General features: G+C 44.0%; 1 protein-coding gene and 1 long non-coding RNA gene across 3 annotated transcripts; one reads left to right on the top strand and one right to left on the bottom strand.

Moving 5' to 3' along the window:
- Positions 1-18: 18 nt before the first annotated feature.
- On the bottom strand, positions 19-21,438 carry LOC118360488 (solute carrier family 2, facilitated glucose transporter member 5-like). The gene is made up of 12 exons (XM_052484637.1): positions 21,299-21,438; positions 20,337-20,435; positions 19,740-19,900; positions 19,414-19,538; positions 18,737-18,889; positions 18,367-18,492; positions 15,692-15,879; positions 13,154-13,264; positions 12,755-12,856; positions 10,039-10,114; positions 6,267-6,394; positions 19-824 (listed from the first exon to the last, which is right to left on the bottom strand). The coding sequence occupies exons 1-12, from the start codon at positions 21,344-21,346 to the stop codon at positions 600-602; spliced, it is 1,542 nt and encodes a 513-aa protein (XP_052340597.1). The 5' UTR covers positions 21,347-21,438; the 3' UTR covers positions 19-599.
- On the top strand, positions 13,290-15,071 carry LOC127913143 (uncharacterized). Of its 2 annotated transcripts, none has more exons than XR_008084875.1 (3): positions 13,290-14,222; positions 14,478-14,630; positions 14,938-15,071. It is a non-coding gene; the product is annotated as an uncharacterized LOC127913143 (long non-coding RNA). The 2 variants fall into 2 exon arrangements; XR_008084874.1 differs by having other exon boundaries at positions 14,785-15,071.
- Positions 21,439-23,300: the final 1,862 nt, after the last annotated feature.

The following is a 23,300-nucleotide window of genomic DNA, read 5'->3' as shown; positions in this document are numbered from 1 at the left end:
CACAGATGTTCCCAACTTTTATGTTTACATACCCTACATTACTCATCTCATATGTATATACTGTACTCGGTACCATCTACTGCATCTTGCCTATGCCGCTCTGTACCATCACTCATTCATATATCTTTATTTACATATTCTTCATCCCTTTACACTTGTGTGCATAAGGTAGTTGTTGTGGAATTGTTAGGTTAGATTACTCGTTGGTTATTACTGCATTGTCGGAACTAGAAGCACAAGCATTTCGCTACACTCACATTAACATCTGCTAACCATGTGAATGTGACAAATAAAATTTGATTTGAACTCCATTTTAGACGAGACTGACTTTATGACCAAAATTATCCTGTTTACACTTTGTAGTCAACTTTGACACAGGCCACTTTCAAAGGGATTCATTGCTGTTTCTGTTGCCCAGAAATGATTTGGTATTGACATAACAACATCTGCATTGGGCGTATAATTTAATAAATACAAATTACACCAAGTGGTTCCAGTCCAGTCTGTCAACCTTCAAATAGAACAACCAGTTGTTTTTTTGTTCTTCTCCTTTCTTCTCTCAAACAGAGTCCTTAAATAAACGGCCTCAATCCTCCTCCTTAGAAGGCAGTGACCTTGAATGCGTCGCCTTCCTTGCCGTCTCCGGTCTCCGGTTTCAACGGAGCATTTCCCACCTGTATCTCCACCTGGTTCCTGTCAGCGAACATCTGACTGATCTCCAGGAAGGTCTTGTTCTTGGTCTCCGGGACGATCAGCCAGATGTAGAACAGTGTCGCCAAGCAGATGAAGCAGAAGATGATGAAACTGTTGGAGCCCAGGCCACTCTGGAGGGCAGAGATAGATATGTAGAAACACAGATAGAAAGAGGAAGACATTCAGGTCACACACAACTTCTGGACATGACAGCATATATACTCTACGGTACTGTACTGATGATAAAACTATTGGTGCTCGGGTCTCTCTGGAGACGGACATACAGAGGTAGAGACATAGAGGTAGAGGTAGAGAGAGAGGTAGAGACATAGAGGTAGAGGTAGAGAGATAGGTAGAGGTAGAGACAGAGGTAGAGGTAGAGAGAGAGGTAGAGACATAGAGGTAGAGGTAGAGAGATAGGTAGAGGTAGAGACATAGAGGTAGAGAGATAGGTAGAGGTAGAGACAGAGGTAGAGGTAGAGACAGAGGTAGAGGTAGAGACGTAGAGGTAGAGACAGAGGTAGAGGTAGAGAGATAGGTAGAGACAGAGGTAGAGGTAGAGACAGAGGTAGAGGTAGAGACATAGAGGTAGAGGTAGAGACAGAGGTAGAGGTAGAGAGATAGGTAGAGGTAGAGGTAGAGACAGAGGTAGAGGTAGAGACAGAGGTAGAGGTAGAGCGATGGGTAGAGACAGAGGTAGAGGTAGAGAGATAGGTAGAGGTAGAGACAGAGGTAGAGGTAGAGAGATAGGTAGAGGTAGAGACAGAGGTAGAGGTAGAGCGATGGGTAGAGACAGAGGTAGAGGTAGAGAGATAGGTAGAGGTAAAGAGATAAAGGTAGACAGATAGGTAGGTAAAGGTAGAGAGATAGGTAGGTAGAGGTAGAGGTAGAGAGATAGGTAGGTAGAGGTAGAGAGATAGAGAGATAGGTAGGTAGAGGTAGAGAGATAGGTAGGTAGAGGTAGAGATGTGGGGAGATAGGTAGAGGTAGAGAGAGAGGTAGAGACAGGTAGAGTTAGAGAGATAGGTAGAGGTAGAGAGAGATAAATAGAGGTAGAGAGATAGGTAAAGGTAGAGACATAGATAGAGGGAGAGAGAGATAGGTAGAGGTAGAGAGAGATTGGTAGAGGTAGAGGTCGAAGTAGAGATATAGAGGTAGAGGTCAAGGGATAGGGTGGGTGGGTGTAAAGAGAGATAGGTTCCCGATGATGTTCACATCGTCAGGAACATGAGGTTGACTTCCGTCGACGGGCTTTTGTATTGGGGGAGAGAAGGGCGTGTTTCATAGTTCTCAACCAATGTCTGTTCACTTGGGCGTGGCCACTGTGTGAGCATAGTTTACTTATGAAAACAATTCTCTCATTTAGAATAAAAAATTACATTGAATCTTTTCACAAATGGTTTCATATTTAAACATTTAAATTTCACAATAATTCCATGTGAATCTGTCGTCCTATCATCAGATATAATGTCCCAGACACCAACTGATCTGATATCATATTATATAATCCTATCATCAGATATAATGTCCCAGACAACAACTGATCTGACATCATCCTATCATCAGATATAATGTCCCAGACAACAACTGGCCTAACATCATATTATATCGTCCTATCATCAGATATAATGTCCCAGACACCAACTGATCTGATATCATATTATATCATCCTATCATCAGATATAATGTCCCAGACAATAACTGATCTGATATCATATTATATCATCCTATCATCAGATATAATGTCCCAGACACCAACTGATCTGACATCATATTCTTTAAGTACCAACGGACACTTCCAACTGGTTGGATTACAGAAATATTGTACCTTTCCCCAACCTTTTGATGTTACCATACTCTTTCTATGTTAACGAAGGGCTTTCCAAGAAGTCCATTCTGTAGAGTGGAGAGAAAAGGGTGAAAGGTATTTATGGGAGGTCATAAACCTCACCCAACAGGGCAACGTCATGACAACTGACTCTGAGTAAAGCCTGTGTGTCTATGTATTGTGGATGACTAAACACTATACACGTCAACTACTACAGAGTGTGAAATCACTGCAACACTTAGCTTAGCTTAGTGATGAGCTTTTGAGGGCACTATGGTGTTGAACGCTGAGCTGTTGTTAAGGAATAGCATTCTCACATTGGTGCTCCTTTTGTCCAGGTGTGAAAGGGCAGTGTGGACTGCAATAGAGATTGCATCAACCGTGGATCTGTTGGGGCGGTATGCAAATTGGAGTGGGTCTAGGGTTTCTGGGATAATGGTGCTTTCAAAGCCTTTCACGGCTACAAATCAAATCAAAGTTTATTTATCACGTGCGCTGAATACAACAGGTATAACTTACAGTGAAATGCTTACTTACAGGTTCTAGCCAATAGTGCAAAAAATGTATTACAGATGTGAGTGCTACGGGTTGGTAGTAATTAGGCAGGTTACCTTAGTGTTCTTGGGTACAGGGACTATGGTGGTCTGCTTGAAACATGTTGGTATTACAGACTCAGACAGGGAGAGGTTGAAAATGTCATTGAAGATAGCGCATGCTCGGAGTACACGTCCTGGTAATCCATCTGTCCCTGCGGCCTTGTGAATGTTAACCTGTTTAAAGGCCTTACTCACATCGGCTGCAGAGAGCGTGATCACACAGTCGTCCGGAACAGCTGATGCTCTCATGCATGCCTCAGTGTTGCTTGCCTCGAAGCGAGCATAGAAGTTATTTAGCTCGTCTGGTAGGCTCGTGTCACTGGGCAGCTCTCGGCTGTGCTTCCCTTTGTAGTCCGTAATAGTGTCAAGCACTGCCACATCTGACGAGCGTCAGAGCCGGTGAACTATGATTCAATCTTAGTCCTGTATTGACGCTTTGCTTGTTTGATGGTTCGCCAGAGGGCATAGCGGGATTTCTTATAAGCTTCCAGATTAGCGTCCTTGAAAGCGACAGCTCTATCCTTTAGCTCAGCGCCAATGTTGCCTGTAGTCCATGGCTTCTGGTTGGGGTATGTACGTACGGTCACTGTGGAGACGACGTCATCAATGCACTTATTGATGAAGCCAATGAGTGATGTGGTGTACTCATAGACAGAATCACTGGTGCTTCCTGCTTTAATTTTAGCTTGTAAGCAGGAATCAGGAGGATAGAATTATGGTCAGATTTGCCAAATGTCTCTGTGTGTGGAGTAAAGGTGGTCTAGAGGTTTTTTCCCCCTCTGGTTGCACATTTAACATGCTGATAGAATTGAGGTAAAACTGATTTAAGTTTCCCTGCATTTAAGTCCCCGGCCACTAGGAGCGCCACCTCTGGATGAGCGTTTTCCTGTTTGCTAATGGCGGAATACAGCTCATTGAGTGTGGTTTCAGTGCCAGCATCGGTCTGTGGTGGTATGTAGACAGCTACGAAAAATACAGGCGAAAAATCTCTAGGTAGATAGTGTGGTCTACAGCTTATCATGATATTCTCCACCTCAGGCGAGCAAAACCTTGAGACTTCCTTAGATATCGTTGTAGATAGCTGTTGTTTACAAATATACATAGACCCCACCCCTTGTCTTACCAGAGGCTGCTGTTCTATCCTGCCGATAGAGTGTATAACCCGCCAGCTAGCTGAATGTTATGAATGTCGTCGTTCAGCCACGACTCGGTGAAACATAAGAGGTTGACTCCTGTATGTATTGACATAACACACACACTATACACACACGCACACCCGGATAGTGTGTATTAATAGAGTAGTGGGCTGAGGGAACACACTTAATGTATTGTTAAATCTGTTGTAAAATGTATTTGAATGTTTAAAAATGGTATTATAATGTATATTACTGCCTTAATTTTAGCTGGACGCCAGGAAGATACAGCAGCTACTGGGGATCCATAATAAATAGAAATACATACAAATACAAATGGTCCATAAACACTACCGAGACTCTTATGGATATATATATATATACACTGCTCAAAAAAAGGGAACACTTAAACAACACAATGTAACTCCAAGTCAATCACACTTCTGTGAAATCAAACTGTCCACTTAGGAAGCAACACTGAATGACAATAAATTTCACATGCTGTTGTGCAAATGGAATAGACAACAGGTGGAAATGATAGGCAATTAGCAAGACAACCCCAATAAAGGAGTGGTTCTGCAAGTGGTGACCACAGACCACTTCTCAGTTCCTATGCTTCCTGGCTGATGTTTTGGTTACTTTTGAATGCTGGCGGTGCTTTCACTCTAGTGGTAGCATGAGACGGATTCTACAACCCACACAAGTGGCTCAGGTAGTGCAGCTCATCCAGGATGGCACATCAATGCGAGCTGTGGCAAGAAGGTTTGCTGTGTCTGTCAGCGTAGTGTCCAGAGCAGGAGACAGGCCAGTACATCAGGAGACGTGGAGGAGGCCGTAGGAGGGCAACAACCCAGCAGCAGGACCGCTACCTTCACCTTTGTGCAAGGAGGAGCAGGAGGAGCACTGCCAGAGCCCTGCAAAATGACCTCCAGCAGGCCACAAATGTGCATGTGTCTGCTCAAATGGTCAGAAATAGACTCCATGAGGGTGGTAAGAGGGCCCAACGTCCACAGGTGGGGGTTGTGCTTACAGCCCAACACCGTGCAGGACGTTTTTCATTTGCCAGAGAACACCAAGATTGGCAAATTCGCCACTGGCGCCCTGTGCTCTTCACAGGTGAAAGCAGGTTCACACTGAGCACATGTGACAGATGTGACAGAGTCTGGAGACCACGTGGAGAACGTTCTGCTGCCTGCAACATCCTCCAGCATGACCGGTTTGGCGGTGGGTCAGTCGTGGTGTGGGGTGGCAATTCTTTGGGGTGCCGCACAGCCCTCCGTGTGCTCGCCAGAGGTAGCCTGACTGCCATTAGGTACCGAAATGAGATCCTCAGACCCCCTGTGAGACCATATGCTGGTGCGGTTGGCCCTGGGTTCCTCCTAATGCAAGACAATGCTATACCTCATGTGGCTGGAGTGTGTCAGCAGTTCCTGCAAGAGGAAGGCATTGATGCTATGGACTGGCCCGCCCGTTCCCGAGACCTGAATCCAATTGAGCACATCTGGGACATCATGTCTCGCTCCATCCACCAACGCCACATTGCACCACAGACTGTCCAGGAGTTGGCGGATGCTTTAGTCCAGGTCTGGGAGGAGATCCCTCAGGAGACCATCCGCCACCTCATCAGGAGCATGCCCAGGCGTTGTAGGGAGGTCATACAGGCACGTGGAGGCCACACACACTACTGAGCCTCATTTTGACTTGTTTTAAGGACATTACATCAAAGTTGGATCAGCCTGTAGTGTGGTTTTCCACTTTAATTTAGAGTGTGACTCCAAGTCCAGACCTCCACGGGTTGATACATTTGATTTCCATTGATAATTTTTGTGTGATTTTGTTGTCAGCACGTTCAAATATGTAAAGAAAAAAGTATTTAATAATAATATTTCATTCATTCAGATCTAGGATGTGTTATTTTAGTGTTCCCTTTATTTTTTTGAGCAGTGTATATACAATATATCCAGAATCTCTCTTTGTTGACATCAAAATGGCGTCTTTCCGGCTTGGAGAACTGACCTCCATGAAGGGGAACACCAGCCCCACAGTGAAGTTGGACAGCCAGTGGATCGACCCTGCCACCATGAAGGCTGCTGGTCTGGACGACTGGCGGAACATCTCTGTGGTCACCACATAGGGAATAGTACCTTGGGAGCAGAGGTCAGAGGTTAGACATCCACAATGTTGCAATGTTCCGGCTTAACACGTTTGTACGAAACAGAACGTCAGTTTGGCATTGAGGAAGTACGTCACTGCCTTATCTGCTTCTTCATACCCCAAACACAAAATAGAGATTACGGAGATTATTTTTAATGAGTGTATTTCTGAAGTGGCTAGTTTGCATCAACTACCTTCAATAAAACTAATGCAAAGTTTTCGCCCGCAAACTTTGGTTTCCAATCACGATGTTCTGGCATGTCTGCCTCGTGATTTGTAAAGAGGAAACAGACCACAGTCCCTGCTGTTGCCTAGGGTCAGGATTCCGAGACTAGTGACAGGTCTACGTTAGAGACAGGTTTACGTTAGAAACTAGTGACAGGTCTATGTTAGAGACTAGTAAGATGTCTGCGTTAGAGACTAGTGACAGGTCTACATTAGAGACTAGTGACAGATCTACGTTAGAGACTAGTGACAGGTCTATGTTAGAGACTAGTGACAGGTCTGTTAGAGACTAGTGACAGGTCTACGTTGGAGACTAGTGACAGATCTACATTAGAGACTAGTGACAGCTCTATGTTAGAGACTAGTGACAGGTCTACGTTAGAAACTAGTGACAGGTCTGCATTAGAGACTAGTGACAGGTCTATGTTAGAGACTAGTAAGATGTTTACGTTAGAGACTAGTGACAGGTCTACGTTAGAGACTAGTGGCAGGTCTATGTTAGAGACTAGTGACATGTCTATGTTAGAGACTAGTGACAGGTCTACGTTAGAGACTAGTGACAGGTCTATGTTAGCGACTAGTGACAGGTCTGTTAGAGACTAGTGACACGTCTACGTTGGAGACTAGTGAAAGGTCTACGTTAGAGACTAGTGAGATGTCTTTGTTAAAGACTAGTGACAGGTCTACATTAGAGACTAGTGACAGGTCTATGTTAGAGACTAGTGACAGGTCTGTTAGAGACTAGTGACAGGTCTACGTTGGAGACTAGTGACAGGTCTATGTTAGAGACTAGTGAGATGTCTTTGTTAAAGACTAGTGACAGGTCTACGTTAGAGACTAGTGACAGGTCTATGTTAGAGACTAGTGACATGTCTATGTTAGAGACTAGTGACAGGTCTGTTAGAGACTAGTGACAGGTCTACGTTGGAGACTAGTGACAGATCTACATTAGAGACTAGTGACAGCTCTATGTTAGAGACTAGTGACAGGTCTACGTTAGAAACTAGTGACAGGTCTGCGTTAGAGACTAGTGACATGTCTATGTTAGAGACTAGTAAGATGTTTACATTAGAGACTAGTGACAGGTCTACGTTAGAGACTAGTGGCAGGTCTATGTTAGAGACTAGTGACATGTCTATGTTAGAGACTAGTGACAGGTCTACGTTAGAGACTAGTGACAGGTCTATGTTAGCGACTAGTGACAGGTCTGTTAGAGACTAGTGACAGGTCTACGTTGGAGACTAGTGACAGATCTACATTAGAGACTAGTGACAGCTCTATGTTAGAGACTAGTGACAGGTCTACGTTAGAAACTAGTGACAGGTCTGCGTTAGAGACTAGTGACAGGTCTATGTTAGAGACTAGTAAGATGTTTACGTTAGAGACTAGTGAGATGTCTTTGTTAAAGACTAGTGACAGGTCTACATTAGAGACTAGTGACAGGTCTATGTTAGAGACTAGTGACAGGTCTGTTAGAGACTAGTGACAGGTCTACGTTGGAGACTAGTGACAGGTCTATGTTAGAGACTAGTGAGATGTCTTTGTTAAAGACTAGTGACAGGTCTACATTAGAGACTAGTGACAGGTCTACGTTAGAGACTAGTGACATTTCTACATTAGAGACTAGTGACAGGTCTACGTTAGAGACTAGTGAGACGTCTACGTTAGACTAGTGACATGTCTATGTTAGAGACTAGTGAGATGTCTATGTTAGAAACTAGTGAGATGTCTACGTTAGAGACTAGCGACAGGTCTACATTAGAGACTAGTGAGATGTCTACGCTAGAGACTAGTGACAGGTCTACATTAGACTAGGGACAGGTCTACATTAGAGACTAATGAGATGTCTACGTTAGAGACTAGTGACAGGTCTACGTTAGAGACTAGTTACAGGTCTATGTTTGAGACTAGTGACAGGTCTACGTTAGAGACCAGTGACAGGTCTACATTAGAGACTAGTGACAGGTCTACGTTAGAGACTAGTGACAGGTCTACATTTACATTTACATTTAAGTCATTTAGCAGACGCTCTTATCCAGAGCGACTTACAAATTGGTGCATTCACCTTATGACATCCAGTGGAACAGCCACTTTACAATAGACTAGTGACAGGTCTATGTTAGAGCAACATCATCTCTGTACTCACTGGGAATAGGATTTATGGGAACAGACATATGGTCTATGACTAATTGACTAATTAATTGACTAATGCTACCGTATAGATGGTATGTATTCTATATGCACCAGAACCTGACATAATGTCATGTTCTGGTCATGTTGTTATGTCATGTTCTGGTCATGTTGTTATGTCATGTTCTGGTCATGTTGTTATGTCATGTTCTGGTCATGTTGTTATGTCATGTTCTGGTCATGTTGTTATGTCATGTTCTGGTCATGTTGTTATGTCATGTTCTGGTCTTGTTGTTATGTCATGTTCTGGTCATGTTGTTATGTCATGTTCTGGTCATGTTGTTATGTCATGTTCTGGTCATGCCGTTATGTCATGTTCTGGTCATGTTGTTATGTCATGTTCGGGTCATGTTGTTATGTCATGTTCTGGTCATGTTGTTATGTCATGTTCTGGTCATGTTGTTATGTCATGTTCTGGTCATGTTGTTATGTCATGTTCTGGTCATGTTGTTATGTCATGTTCTGGTCATGTTGTTATGTCATGTTCTGGTCATGTTGTTATGTCATGTTCTGGTCATGTTGTTATGTCATGTTCTGGTCATGTTGTTATGTCATGTTCTGGTCATGTTGTTATGTCATGTTCTGGTCATGTTGTTATGTCATGTTCTGGTCATGTTGTTATGTCATGTTCTGGTCATGTTGTTATGTCATGTTCTGGTCATGCCATTATGTCATGTTCTGGTCATGTTGTTATGTCATGTTCTGGTCATGTTGTTATGTCATGTTCTGGTCATGTTGTTATGTCATGTTCTGGTCATGTTGTTATGTCATGTTCTGGTCATGTTGTTATGTCATGTTCTGGTCATGTTGTTATGTCATGTTCTGGTCATGTTGTTATGTCATGTTCTGGTCATGTTGTTATGTCATGTTCTGGTCATGTTGTTATGTCATGTTCTGGTCATGCCATTATGTCATGTTCTGGTCATGTTGTTATGTCATGTTCTGGTCATGTTGTTATGTCATGTTCTGGTCATGTTGTTATGTCATGTTCTGGTCATGCCATTATGTCATGTTCTGGTCATGTTGTTATGTCATGTTCTGGTCATGTTGTTATGTCATGTTCTGGTCATGTTGTTATGTCATGTTCTGGTCATGTCGTTATGTCATGTTCGGGTCATCATGTTTTTGACACATTATTATACTGCCTATCGAATGTTTAAAAGTCAATTGAATATTCAAACCATTACAGTGTGTCTGACCACACATGAGGTTGACTTACTGGGTCCGACCGCGTGTCCAACAACATAGACGATGACACAGGCGATGCTGACGTAGGGCATCCTCTCCGTACTCTCCTGTGTGTCAACAAAACAGGGGCTGTTATCATAAACCCGCTGTATTTACAGCTGTTCACTTCCTCGTTCTCTCTATATCTCTCTATACCTCTCTATATCTCTATATATAATATAATAATAATAATATATGCCATTTAGCAGACGCTTTTATCCAAAGCGACTTACAGTCATGTGTGCATACATTCTACGTATGGGTGGTCCCGGGGATTGAACCCACTACCCTGGCGTTACAAGCGCCATGCTCTACCAACTGAGCTACAGAAGGACCACAATCTATAGTAGAATCTACTCTAATAAGAATATATATATCTCTATATATCTCTCTATAACTCTATATCTCTCTATACCTCTCTATAACTATATATCTCTATATATCTCTCTATAACTCTATATCTCTCTATACCTCTCTATAACTATATATCTCTATATATCTCTCTATAACTCTATATCTCTCTATAACTCTATATATCTCTATATATCTCTCTATAACTCTCCATATCTCTCTATATCTCTCTATAACTCTCTATATCTCTATATATCTCTCTATATCTCTATATCTCTCTATACCTCTCTATATCTCTATATATCTCTATATATCTCTCTATAACTCTATATCTCTCTATACCTCTCTATAACTATATATCTCTATATATCTCTCTATAACTCTATATCTCTCTATACCTCTCTATAACTCTATATATCTCTATATATCTCTCTATAACTCTCCATATCTCTCTATAACTCTATATCTCTCTATAACTCTATATCTCTCTATAACTCTATATCTCTCTATACCTCTCTATAACTCTATATATCTCTATATATCTCTCTATAACTCTCCATATCTCTCTATATCTCTATATATCTCTCTATATCTCTCTATACCTCTCTATATCTCTATATATCTCTATATATCTCTCTATAACTCTATATCTCTCTATACCTCTCTATAACTCTCTATATCTCTCTATATCTCTCTATAACTCTCCATATCTCTCTATATCTCTCTATAACTCTCTATATCTCTATATATCTCTCTATATCTCTCTATATCTCTATATCTCTCTATATCTCTATATATCTCTCTATATCTCTCTATAACGCTCTATATCTCTCTATATCTCTATATCTCTCTATATCTCTCTATATCTGTATATCTCTCTATATCTCTATATATCTCTATATATCTCTCTATATCTCTCTATACCTCTCTATATCTCTCTATATCTCTATATACTGTATCTCTCTATATCTCTCTATATCTCTCTATATCTCTATATACTGTATCTCTCTATATCTCTATATACTGTATATCTCTATATCTCTATATACTATATCTCTCTATATCTCTCTATAACTCTCTATATCTCTCTATAACTCTCTATATCTCTATATATCTCTCTATAACTCTCTATATCTCTCTATATCTCTATATATTTCTCTATGGGGCGGCAGCGTAGCCTAGTGGTTAGAGCGTTGGACTAGTAACCGGAAGGTTGTGAGTTCAAACCCCCGAGCTGATAAGGTACAAATCTGTTGTTCTGAACAGGCAGTTCCCAGGCCGTCATTGAAAATAAGAATATGTTCTTAAATAAAGGTACAATTAAAAAAATAATAATTAAAATATCTCTCTATACTGTAACTCTCTATATCCCCCCCCACACCACTGCTCCCAGGGTTGAAGTCTTAGGCCCTCAGCTCAGTCTGGTCCTGTGCCAACTGGTGGATACCTGATTTATGGGACTATAATTCTGCAAACTTTGTATCACGTTACCAGTATTAACTGCAGGTGCAATAAAGCATTCACACTAAAGGCTTTAGGGGATATTGAGTTGGAGTTTTAGCTTGTTGTGTTTGGCTGGTGCTCTGGGAGTTGGAGTTTTAGCTTGTGGTGTTTGGCTGTTGTTGTGTTTGGCTGGTGTTATGGGAGTTGTAGTTATAGCTTGTAGTGTTTGGCTGTTGTTGTGTTTGGCTGGTGTTATGGGAGTTGGAGTTTTAGCTTGTAGTGTTTGGCTGTTGTTGTGTTTGGCTGGTGTTATGGGAGTTGTAGTTATAGCTTGTAGTGTTTGCCTGGTGTAGTGTTTGGCTGGTGTTATGGGAGTTGACGTTCTAGATTGTAGTGTTTGTCTGGTGTTATGGGAGTTGTAGTTATAGCTTGTAGCGTTTGGCTGGTGTTATGGGAGTTGTTCAAGCTTGTAGTGTTTGCCTGGTGTAGTGTTTGGCTGGTGTTATGGGATTTGTAGTTTTAGCTTGTAGTGTTTTGCTGGTGTAGTTTTTGGCTGGTGTTATGGGAGTTGTAGTTATAGCTTGTCGTGTTTGGCTGGTGTAGTGTTTGGCTGGTGTTATGGGAGTTGGAGTTATAGCTTGTCGTGTTTGGCTGGTGTTATGGGAGTTGGAGTTATAGCTTGTAGTGTTTGGCTGGTGTTATGGGAGTTGGAGTTATAGCTTGTAGTGTTTGGCTGGTGTTATGGGAGTTGCAGTTATTGCAGTATGTCTCTAACGACAACAGATTTACTATATATGCCTAGTGCAATACTATTGATCATAGTGTGCACTACTTTGGACCAGACCCGATGGCTTTGGTCCAAAGTAGGGCACTATGAAGGGAAAGGGGTGTGATTTGGGTGCAATGTGGCTTACCTGGAAGGTGAGGGCCACAGTGAGGAGAGCACAGGACACACAGCAGATCCCAAACCCAATGAGGAGGAGCAGCCTCCTGCCTGCGGCCTCCACAATGAACACCTGTTGAATCACAGTCACAAACATGAAGGAAAGGTCGAAGGTGACTCCTGAAAACTGGAAGCATTTACTTGTGAGTCTATGGCTGCATTACACAGGCAGCCCAATTCTGATCTTTTCCCACGAATTAGTCTTTTGGCCAATCAGATCAGCTCTTTTGTCAATATTTGGGTCAAAGATCAGAATTGGGCTGCCTGTGTAAACCCAGCTTTATGTTTCTACAGTACGTTAAAAATGTGTGTTCAATTGAACTGAGCCCTTCAGTACAGTGTTGTAGACTGGAGAGAGGGTATTTCGTACCGCGGTGATGGTCATGAAGACGTTGACAGCCCCAGTTCCAACTGTGACGTACTGAATGTCACTCTCCGGGACTCCCGCTGAGCTGTAGATACTGTCAGCATAGTAGTATATCTGAGGAGAGGAGAGACAGGGTTCTAGCTTCAGATAATTTAATGGCAAAATTAGGGTTCTGGGAACTTTACCGAGATTCCCAGGTTTTCCAAAAATCCCGGCTGTAGGATTCCGGATTCCTGGCTTATTCCCCCCCAGTTCAGGGAATCTTCCATCCAGGATTTATGGAAAACCTGTGACGTTTGGGAAAGTAGCTGGAATTTTGCAACTTTAGCCCAAAATAATGATTTCTCCCACAAGAGGGTCATCAGATCCATATAATATTCAACAATAGTGGATCTGTAACGCAGATGTTTCAGGGGTCCAAGCTTGTGTGAGGAATAAACTTGTCCCCAGGAACTGAAGACTTGCGTTAGCTCCCTTGCGGTAGCTTACCTTAGCATTAGCTCAGCGGGATAACACTGTCTTGTGGTACTCAGGAAACCTGGGTTTGAATCCCGGATGGTTACACACATAGAGATAGTATAGAGATTGCATCGTTGTATCTGTCCCATTAGGCCATCTCCATTTTGAAGTAGTCCATTTTCTTCTTCTACTATCTCTATGAGTTGGTTAACAAACTGAAAGGGTTCATACAGTCATCTGGAGGGTGTTTGAACAGGTATGAAGCCAAGGCTGGTGGTTTACTGCCACCTGGAGGGTGTTTGAACAGGTATGAAGCCAAGGCTGGTGATTTACTGCCACCTGGAGGGTGTTTGAACAGGTATGAAGCCAAGGCTGGTGATTTACTGCCACCTGGAGGGTGTTTGAACAGGTATGAAGCCAAGGCTGGTGATTTACTGCCACCTGGAGGGTGTTTGAACAGGTATGAAGCCAAGGCTGGTGGTTTACTGCCACCTGGAGGGTGTTTGAACAGGTATGAAGCCAAGGCTGGTGATTTACTGCCACCTGGAGGGTGTTTGAACAGGTATGAAGCCAAGGCTGGTGGTTTACTGCCACCTGGAGGGTGTTTGAACAGGTATGAAGCCAAGGCTGGTGGTTTACTGCCACCTGGAGGGTGTTTGAACAGGTATGAAGCCAAGGCTGGTGATTTACTGCCACCTGGAGGGTGTTTGAACACGTATGAAGCCAAGGCTGGTGATTTACTGCCACCTGGAGGGTGTTTGAACAGGTATGAAGCCAAGGCTGGTGATTTACTGCCACCTGGAGGGTGTTTGAACAGGTATGAAGCCAAGGTTGGTGGTTTACTGCCACCTGGAGGGTGTTTGAACAGGTATGAAGCCAAGGCTGGTGATTTACTGCCACCTGGAGGGTGTTTGAACAGGTATGAAGCCAAGGCTGGTGATTTACTGCCACCTGGAGGGTGTTTGAACAGGTATGAAGCCAAGGCTGGTGGTTTACTGCCACCTGGAGGGTGTTTGAACAGGTATGAAGCCAAGGCTGGTGGTTTACTGCCACCTGGAGGGTGTTTGAACAGGTATGAAGCCAAGGCTGGTGATTTACTGCCGCCTGGAGGGTGTTTGAACAGGTATGAAGCCAAGGCTGGTGTTTTTCATGCCACCTGGAGGGTGTTTGAACAGGTATGAAGCCAAGGCTGGTGATTTACTGCCACCTGGAGGGTGTTTGAACAGGTATGAAGCCAAGGCTGGTGGTTTACTGCCACCTGGAGGGTGTTTGAACAGGTATGAAGCCAAGGCTGGTGATTTACTGCCACCTGGAGGGTGTTTGAACAGGTATGAAGCCAAGGCTGGTGATTTACTGCCACCTGGAGGGTGTTTGAACAGGTATGAAGCCAAGGCTGGTGGTTTACTGCCACCTGGAGGGTGTTTGAACAGGTATGAAGCCAAGGCTGGTGATTTACTGCCATCTGGAGGGTGTTTGAACAGGTATGAAGCCAAGGCTGGTGGTTTACTGCCACCTGGAGGGTGTTTGAACAGGTATGAAGCCAAGGCTGGTGGTTTACTGCCACCTGGAGGGTGTTTGAACAGGTATGAAGCCAAGGCTGGTGATTTACTGCCATCTGGAGGGTGTTTGAACAGGTATGAAGCCAAGGCTGGTGGTTTACTGCCACCTGGAGGGTGTTTGAACAGGTATGAAGCCAAGGCTGGTGGTTTACTGCCACCTGGAGGGTGTTTGAACAGGTATGAAGCCAAGGCTGGTGGTTTACTGCCACCTGCAGTTTTGAAATGTTTTCTCACAAGTATAAATAATTGGCTGATTCCTCCTGATGTCCTGGATGGAATTATGTGATCCTTATACCATAGGCTGTCCCACCCAATTGACTACTTCAAAATGGTGAAAGTCCTGAATGGCGCTGCCCGTGCTAAAACAGGCTTTTGGCCACTAGAGTTCTCTGTACATCTCTATGGTTACACCTTACCTCATTGATCCCCAGACAGCTGCTCGTGTTCTTACACATTTGACTGTGTTAGCCCGCTGATCTAAAACCATTAGCTCAGGTCTTCTGGTCTCATACGCATGTTTTACCGCGTTGATCCCAGACAGCTGTTGACCCATGTTCATGGCTACGATGGAGATGAGCTGCCAGCGCAGGGAGCGGAGGGACAGGAGGTTGAGGACGGACAGGCGGCCCTCGGCTTGTTCTGATTGGTGCTCCAGTCTCATCTCATCCATCTCTCTGTCCACATCCTCCCAGCCTCGTAGACGCTGCAGCGCTGAGGGAAAGGAACGCACAACCTCCTCATCAATCAGTCAGTCAGTCAATCAACCAACCAAGCATTATGTATCTATCGTGCAGAGTCTCAATTTGGTGTTTGTCCCATTTTGTGAGGTCTTGGTTGGTGAGCGGACCCCAGACCTCACAACCATAAAGGGCAATGGGCTCTATGACTGATTCAAGTATTTTTAGCCAAATCCTAATTGGTATGTTGAGATTTATGTTTCTTTTGATGGCATAGAATGCCCTTCTTGCCTTGTCTCTCAGATCGTTCACAGCTTTGTGGAAGTTACCTGTGGCGCTGATCTCTCTCTCTCTACCTCTCTCTCTCTCTATCTCTCTCTCTCTATCTCTCTACCTCTCTCTCTCTCTACCTCTCTCTCTACCTCTCTCTCTATCTCTCTACCTCTCTACCTCTCTCTCTCTCTACCTCTCTCTCTCTCTCTCTCTCTCTACCTATCTCTCTCACACTATCTCTCTACCTCTCTCTCTCTATCTCTCTCTCTCTATCTCTATCTCTCTCTATCTGTCTCTCTCTCTACCTCTCTCTCTACCTCTACCTCTCTCTCTACCTCTACCTCTCTCTCTCTCTCTACCTCTCTATCTCTCTACCTCTCTATCTCTCTACCTCTACCTCTCTCTCTACCTCTACCTCTCTCTCTATCTCTCTCTCTCTCTACCTCTCTCTCTCTCTATCTCTCTACCTCTCTCTCTCTCTACCTCTACCTCTCTCTACCTCTCTCTCTATCTCTCTACCTCTCTCTCTAACTCTCTCTCTCTCTCTACCTCTCTGTCTCTCTACCTCTCTCTCTCTCTACCTCTCTCTCTACCTCTCTACCTCTCTCTCTACCTCTCTCTCTACCTCTCTCTCTACATCTCTCTACCTCTCTCTCTATCTCTCTACCTCTCTCTCTCTCTACCTCTCTCTCTCTCTCTCTCTCTCTCTCTCTCTCTCTCTCTCTCTCTCTCTCTCTCTCTCTCTACCTATCTCTCTCACACTATCTCTCTACCTCTCTCTCTCTATCTCTCTCTCTCTCTCTCTCTCTCTCTCTCTCTCTCTCTCTCTCTCTCTCTCTACCTCTCTCTCTCTACCTCTCTATCTCTCTACCTCTCTCTCTCTCTATCTCTCTACCTCTCTCTCTCTCTACCTCTCTCTCTACCTCTCTCTACCTCTCTCTCTATCTCTCTACCTCTCTCTCTAACTCTCTCTCTCTCTCTACCTCTCTGTCTCTCTACCTCTCTCTCTCTACCTCTCTCTCTACCTCTCTCTCTACCTCTCTCTCTCTACCTCTCTCTCTACCTCTCTCTCTACATCTCTCTACCTCTCTCTCTATCTCTCTACCTCTCTCTCTCTACCTCTCTCTCTCTATCTCTCTCTCTCTCTCTCTCTCTCTCTCTCTCTCTCTACCTATCTCTCTCACACTATCTCTCTACCTCTCTCTCTCTATCTCTCTCTCTCTCTCTCTCTCTCTCTCTCTCTCTCTACCTCTCTCTACCTCTCTCTCTCTCTACCTCTCTATCTCTCTACCTCTCTCTCTACCTCTACCTCTCTCTCTACCTCTACCTCTCTCTCTACCTCTACCTCTCTCTATCTCTCTCTCTCTACCTCTCTCTCTCTCTATCTCTCTACCTCTCTCTCTCTCTACCTCTCTCTACCTCTCTCTACCTCTCTCTCTCTCTATACCTCTCTCTCTAACTCTCTCTACCTCTCTCTCTCTCTACCTCTACCTCTCTCTCTAACTCTCTCTCTACCTCTCTCTCTCTCTACCTCTACCTCTCTCTCTAACTCTCTCTCTCTCTACCTCTCTGTCTCTCTACCTCTCTCTCTCTATCTCTCTACCTCTCTCTCTCTACCTCTCTCTCTACCTCTCTCTCTATCTCTCTACCTCTCTCTCTCCCTCTCTCTCTACCTCTCTCTACCTCTCTCTCTATCTCTCTACCTCTCTCTACCTCTCTATCTCTCTACCCCTCTCTCTCTCTACCTCTCTCTACCTCTCTCTCTCTCTACCTCTCTCTCTCTCTACCTCTCTCTCTCTCTACCTCTCTCTCTCTACTTCTCTCTCTCTCTCTCTACCTATCTCTCTCTCTCTACCTCTCTCTCTCTCTACCTCTCTCTCTCTCTACCTCTCTCTCTCTCTACCTCTCTCTCTCTCTCTCTATCTCTCTACCTCTCTCTCTCTCTCTCTCTACCTCTCTCTACCTCTCTCTCTACTCTACCTCTCTCTCTCTACCTCTCTCTCTCTCTCTCTCTCTCTCTCTCTCTCTCTACTATCTCTCTCTCTCTACCTCTCTCTCTCTACCTCTCTCTCTCTCTACCTATCTCTCTCTCTCTACCTATCTCTCTCTCTCTCTCTACCTCTCTCTCTCTCTCTACCTCTCTCTCTCTCTCTACCTCTCTCTCTACCTCTCTCTCTCTCTCTACCTCGCTCTCTGTCTGTCTGTGAAAATTGGCAGAGGTCGTGAAATGAACTGTCAGGTGTGCTACCTCTCCGGGCGGTCTTGTCGTCTCCTCTCTGGATCAGCATGTACCTGGGGCTCTCTGGGAAGAACGGTAGTAGCAACAGCTCTACCAGGGCAGGGATACCTGTTAGACCCAGCATGAGAGGCCAGCCTGGGGAGAGGACAGGACACACACACCTTACTGAGCCACAGACAATCCAGCTACAGGTCAACCTCTCTAACCTCTAGGCCGGCGGTTCCCAAACTCTGGGTTGGGTTGGGCGGTGTTGGTTAGGCCCGTGTGACATTAAAAACGTGACTTTTCAATTAGTCGCGGTCCCCCAGAAATCCCCTGATATCAATGTGGCGTTGTGTACCAGAACATTTTGTGGAACCTCTGCTCGAGGCTGCTCTACCTGTGTTGTTTCCCAGAATGCTCCTGATGCCTAACACCTGTGCACTGAGGATCCCGATGGTGATGAAGAGCTGAGGCACGACACCGATCGCTCCTCTCAGGTTCTTAGGAGAGAGTTCACCCAGGTACATAGGCACCACGTTGGACGAAAGACCTAGAGGAGGGGTGATGACAGAGAATGCATCAGACCACAGGCTGCATTTCAATTAGCATCTGATTGCATCTGATCAATAAATAAGGTAATGTTTTTATTTAACCTTTATTTAACTAGGAAAGTCAGTTAAGAACAAATTCTTATTTTACAATGACGGCCTGCCCCCAGCCAAACCCTCCCCTCACCCAGACAATTGTGCACCACCCTACGGGACTCCCAATCACTGCCAGTTGTGATACAGCCCGAGATCGAACCAGGGTCTGGAGTGACGCATCTAGCACTGAGATGTAGTGCCTTAGACAGCTGTGCCACTCAAGAGCCTCGTGAGACTGCCGTTATGAATCAAATTTAATCTGAAACTGACACAGTTCATATACATATAGCTACGAATTTGGAGTATGTGTTGTTCTTGAATAAACATTGGAAAGATAAGAAAATATTAAGTGAGATAAGATATACAAACATTTCTGTCCATTAAACGTGATCAAAATTAGTGTGATAGAGTTTTTTTTTTTTTTGCTGACCTGCGCAGATCCCCACTATAATCCGAGCCACGATGATGATCTCATATGACTTAGCGATCTCGCTCACTCCCATCATCACAGCAGGAACAACGGAGAAGATGTTATTGAAGAGGAGGGTGCCTTTCCTGTCGGACAAATTTTTCATTAGAAATAAACAAAAATAGTATTTCATGATGATCAAAGCCAGCTACAGTATGTATGTTTTCGACACATTTCAATAGATCATTTACAAGCCTATTCCAGTTTTATTTGAAGTCTTTATAAACGGATAACTTATTATTTGGATGTATAGACAGTTAATGCATCTTTAATAACCGGGTCATTACCTTCCTAGTTTGTTGACAAGCGGGGCCACCATCAGTGAGCCAAACAACCCTCCCAGGGGGAACATGGAGACAGACAGAGACCACAGCAGGGTGAGGAAGCTGTCCTCCATAGGTCCGCTGTAACGCTCCACGTAGGTAGTGTTGTAGAACTGTTGTATGAACTGGACAAAAGATACATTTTTATTGTATTTCACTTGTATTTTATACAGGAAGTTCCCATTAAGGTCAAAATAAATCTTTTTTTTTATTTATTTTTTTACAAAAATTCAATTCAATTTAGCCCAAATACAATAGGGTTGGCAGCGTAGCCTAGTGGCTAAAGCGTTGGACTAGTAAACGGAAGGTTGCGAGTTCAAACCCCTGAGCTGACAAGGTCTGTCGTTCTGCCCCTGAACAGGCAGTTAACCCACTGTTCCCAGGCCGTCATTGAAAATAAGAATTTGTTCTTAACTGACATGCCTGGTTAAATAAAGATTAAATTAAATAGGTAGAAATGTGCAGTTTATTAAGGGAAATAGATTGTATTGAAATGAATGTATTATTTCATTTATTTTTATTTTTATATACTTCAGATAAATTCAGTGTGGTATAAATGACCTGCGATGGAGAGTTGATCACAGCCACGTTGTATCCATACTGGAAGGATGATCCAAAGGCAGATATGAGGGTAGCCAACATCAGGACAACAGTCAGCTTCTGTCACGTAAAAAGGAGAACATACTGTAGTGTCACGCCCTGATCTGTTTCAACTGTCCTTGTGCTCGTCTCCACCCCCCTTCCAGGTGTCGCCCATCTTCCTCATTATCCCCTGGGTACTTATACCTGTGTTCTCCGTTTGTCTGTGCCACTTCGTTTTGTTCGTTCAAACCTACCAGCGGTTTCCCTTGCTGCTCCCGGTTTTGGCCTTTCCTGACCTGACCCTGAGCGTGCCGTTCTGTACCTTTACCCCACTACTCTGGATCACCGACCTCTGCCTGACCTGACCCTGAGCCTGCCCTGACCCTGACCCCAACCTGACCCTGAGCCTGCCTGCCCTGAGCCTGCCTGCCCTGAGCCTGCCCTGACCCTGACCCTGCCCTGAGCCTGCCTGCCCTGAGCCTGCCTGCTGTCAGCCTGCCTGCCTTGAGCCTGTCTGCCCTGAGCCTGCCTGTCGTCCTGTACCTTCGCCCCCCACTACTCTGAATTATTGACCCCTGCCTGCCCTGACCCTGAGCCTGCCTGTCGTCCTGTACCTTCGCCCCCACTACTCTGAATTATTGACCCCTTCCTGCCCTGACCCTGAGCCTGCCTGTCATTCTGTACCTTCGCCCCCACTACTCTGAATTATTGCCCCCTTCCTTCCCTGACCCTGAGCCTGCCCCTGTTTAAAGAATAAGCTTTTGTTTATTCAACACTGTCTGTACCTGGGTCATACCTAAAAAAAACATGATACTGTAGGAATTTATCACAATAATCTGCAAATAACCACACATTTTCTACCTTATTGCTAACACCTTTCAAAGTATACAGCGTAACATAATGTTGGGATGTTCATCAACAATGTAAAGTCATTTCCTCACCCCTCTCCTCTCTTCCAAAGGTTTCCCCAAATTATTGTCTTCTTCCATGGCTCTGGACTTGAGGTTTCTATTGTCCCCTCTCTCAGCCACGGAGAGCAGAGCAGTGCTGCCCTGACGGCTCCACGGAGAGCAGACCAGCGCTGCCCTGACGGCTCCACAGATGTACTTTGGACATTAGATCAGAGGATCAGACGGTAGATTAGAGTTTACTACCCCCTCGTGTTAATACTTCAAACGCAGTGTTTTGTTGCCTTTATGGCATGTTAAGGTGTCTCCAGAAAGGCTACACATCTCTTCACTTTGTGGTTCACATGTGGTTGCTGTTACAGCCTGAATGTTTTAAATGGATTCAATTGAGATGTGTTGTGTTGTACTGGCCTACACACAATACCCTATAATGTCAAAGTGGATTGAAGTTTACAAATTAATTACAAATGAAAAGCTGAAATGTTTTGAGTCAAGTATTAAATCCATTTGTTATTGGCAAACCTATATAAGTTCAGGAGTTAAAATGTAACAACATTGTAGTTGTCGGCAGGTTTGGCCGGGCAGGGATGTCCTTGTCCCATCGCGCACTAGCGACTCCTGTGGCGGGCCGGGCGCAGTGCACGCTGACACGGATGGACTTTTTATCAAATAGGGATATCTTCTCTCGACCATATTATGGCAAGAGGAGCTAAAATAAGCAAAGAGAAACGACTGTCCATCTCTACTTAAAGACATGAAGGTCAGTCAATACGGAACATTTCAAGAACTTTGGAAGTTTCTTCAAGTGCACACGCTTGGCTTTCTCTCAACCAGTTTCATGAGGTAGTGACCTGGAATGCATTTTAATTAACAAGTGTGCCTTGTTAAAAGTTAATTTTTGGGAATTTCTTTCCTTCTTAATGCGTTTGAGCCAGTCAGTTGTGTTGTAACTTGGTAGAATAACAGCGAAGACATCAAAACTATGAAACAGCACATATGGAATCATGTAGTAACCAAAGAAAGTGTTAAACAAATCCAAATATATTTTAAATTTGAGATTCTTCAAAGTAGCCACCCTTTGCCTTGATGACAGCTTTGCACACTCTTGGCATTCTCTCAACCAGCTTCATGGGGTAGTGACCTGGAATGCATTTCAATTAACAGGTGTGCCTCGTTAAAAGTTCATTTGTGGAATTTCTTTCCTTCTTAATGCGTTTGAGCCAATCGGTTGTTGTGACAAGGTACCTTTATATGTGACAAATCAAATTTAATTTGGTTTTGACTTGAAATTCACCTTTCTGCAGAACAATAACCTAAAACACAAGGCCAAATATACACTGGAGTTGCTTACCATTGGCCTAGTTACAGTTTTGACTTGAAATTCACCTTTCTGCAGAACAATAACCTAAAACACAAGGCCAAATATACACTGGAGTTGCTTACCATTGGCCTAGTTACAGTTTTGACTTGAAATTCACCTTTCTGCAGAACAATAACCTAAAACACAAGGCCTTACCATTGGCCTAGTTACAGTTTTGACTTGAAATTCCCCTTTCTCCAGAACAATAACCTAAAACACAAGGCCAAATATACACTGGAGTTGCTTACCATTGGCCTAGTTACAGTTTTGACTTGAAATTCACCTTTCTGCAGAACAATAACCTAAAACGCAAGGCCAAATATACACTGGAGTTGCTTACCAGTGGCCTAGTTACAGTTTTGACTTGAAAATCGTCTTGAAAATCTGTGGCAAGACATGAAAATGGCTGTCCAGCAATGATTCGCAGTCAATTTATAATCCAGGTGTGGAAAGCTCTTAGAGACTTTACCCAGAAACACCTCACAGCTGTAAACACTCTTAGAGACCATGGTGCATTGTTGTGGTACTATGTTGCACACGGTATGTACCATGTACCTGAATGTACCATGGTGCATTGTTGTGGTACTATGTTGCACACTGTATGTACCATGTACCTGTATGTACCATGGTGCATTGTTGTGGTACTATGTTGCACACGGTATGTACCATGTACCT

Source organism: Oncorhynchus keta, chromosome 28, assembly GCF_023373465.1.
Source record: "Oncorhynchus keta strain PuntledgeMale-10-30-2019 chromosome 28, Oket_V2, whole genome shotgun sequence".
Taxonomy (NCBI): Eukaryota; Metazoa; Chordata; class Actinopteri; order Salmoniformes; family Salmonidae; genus Oncorhynchus; species Oncorhynchus keta.
This window is presented reverse-complemented; position numbering and strand designations above follow the sequence as displayed.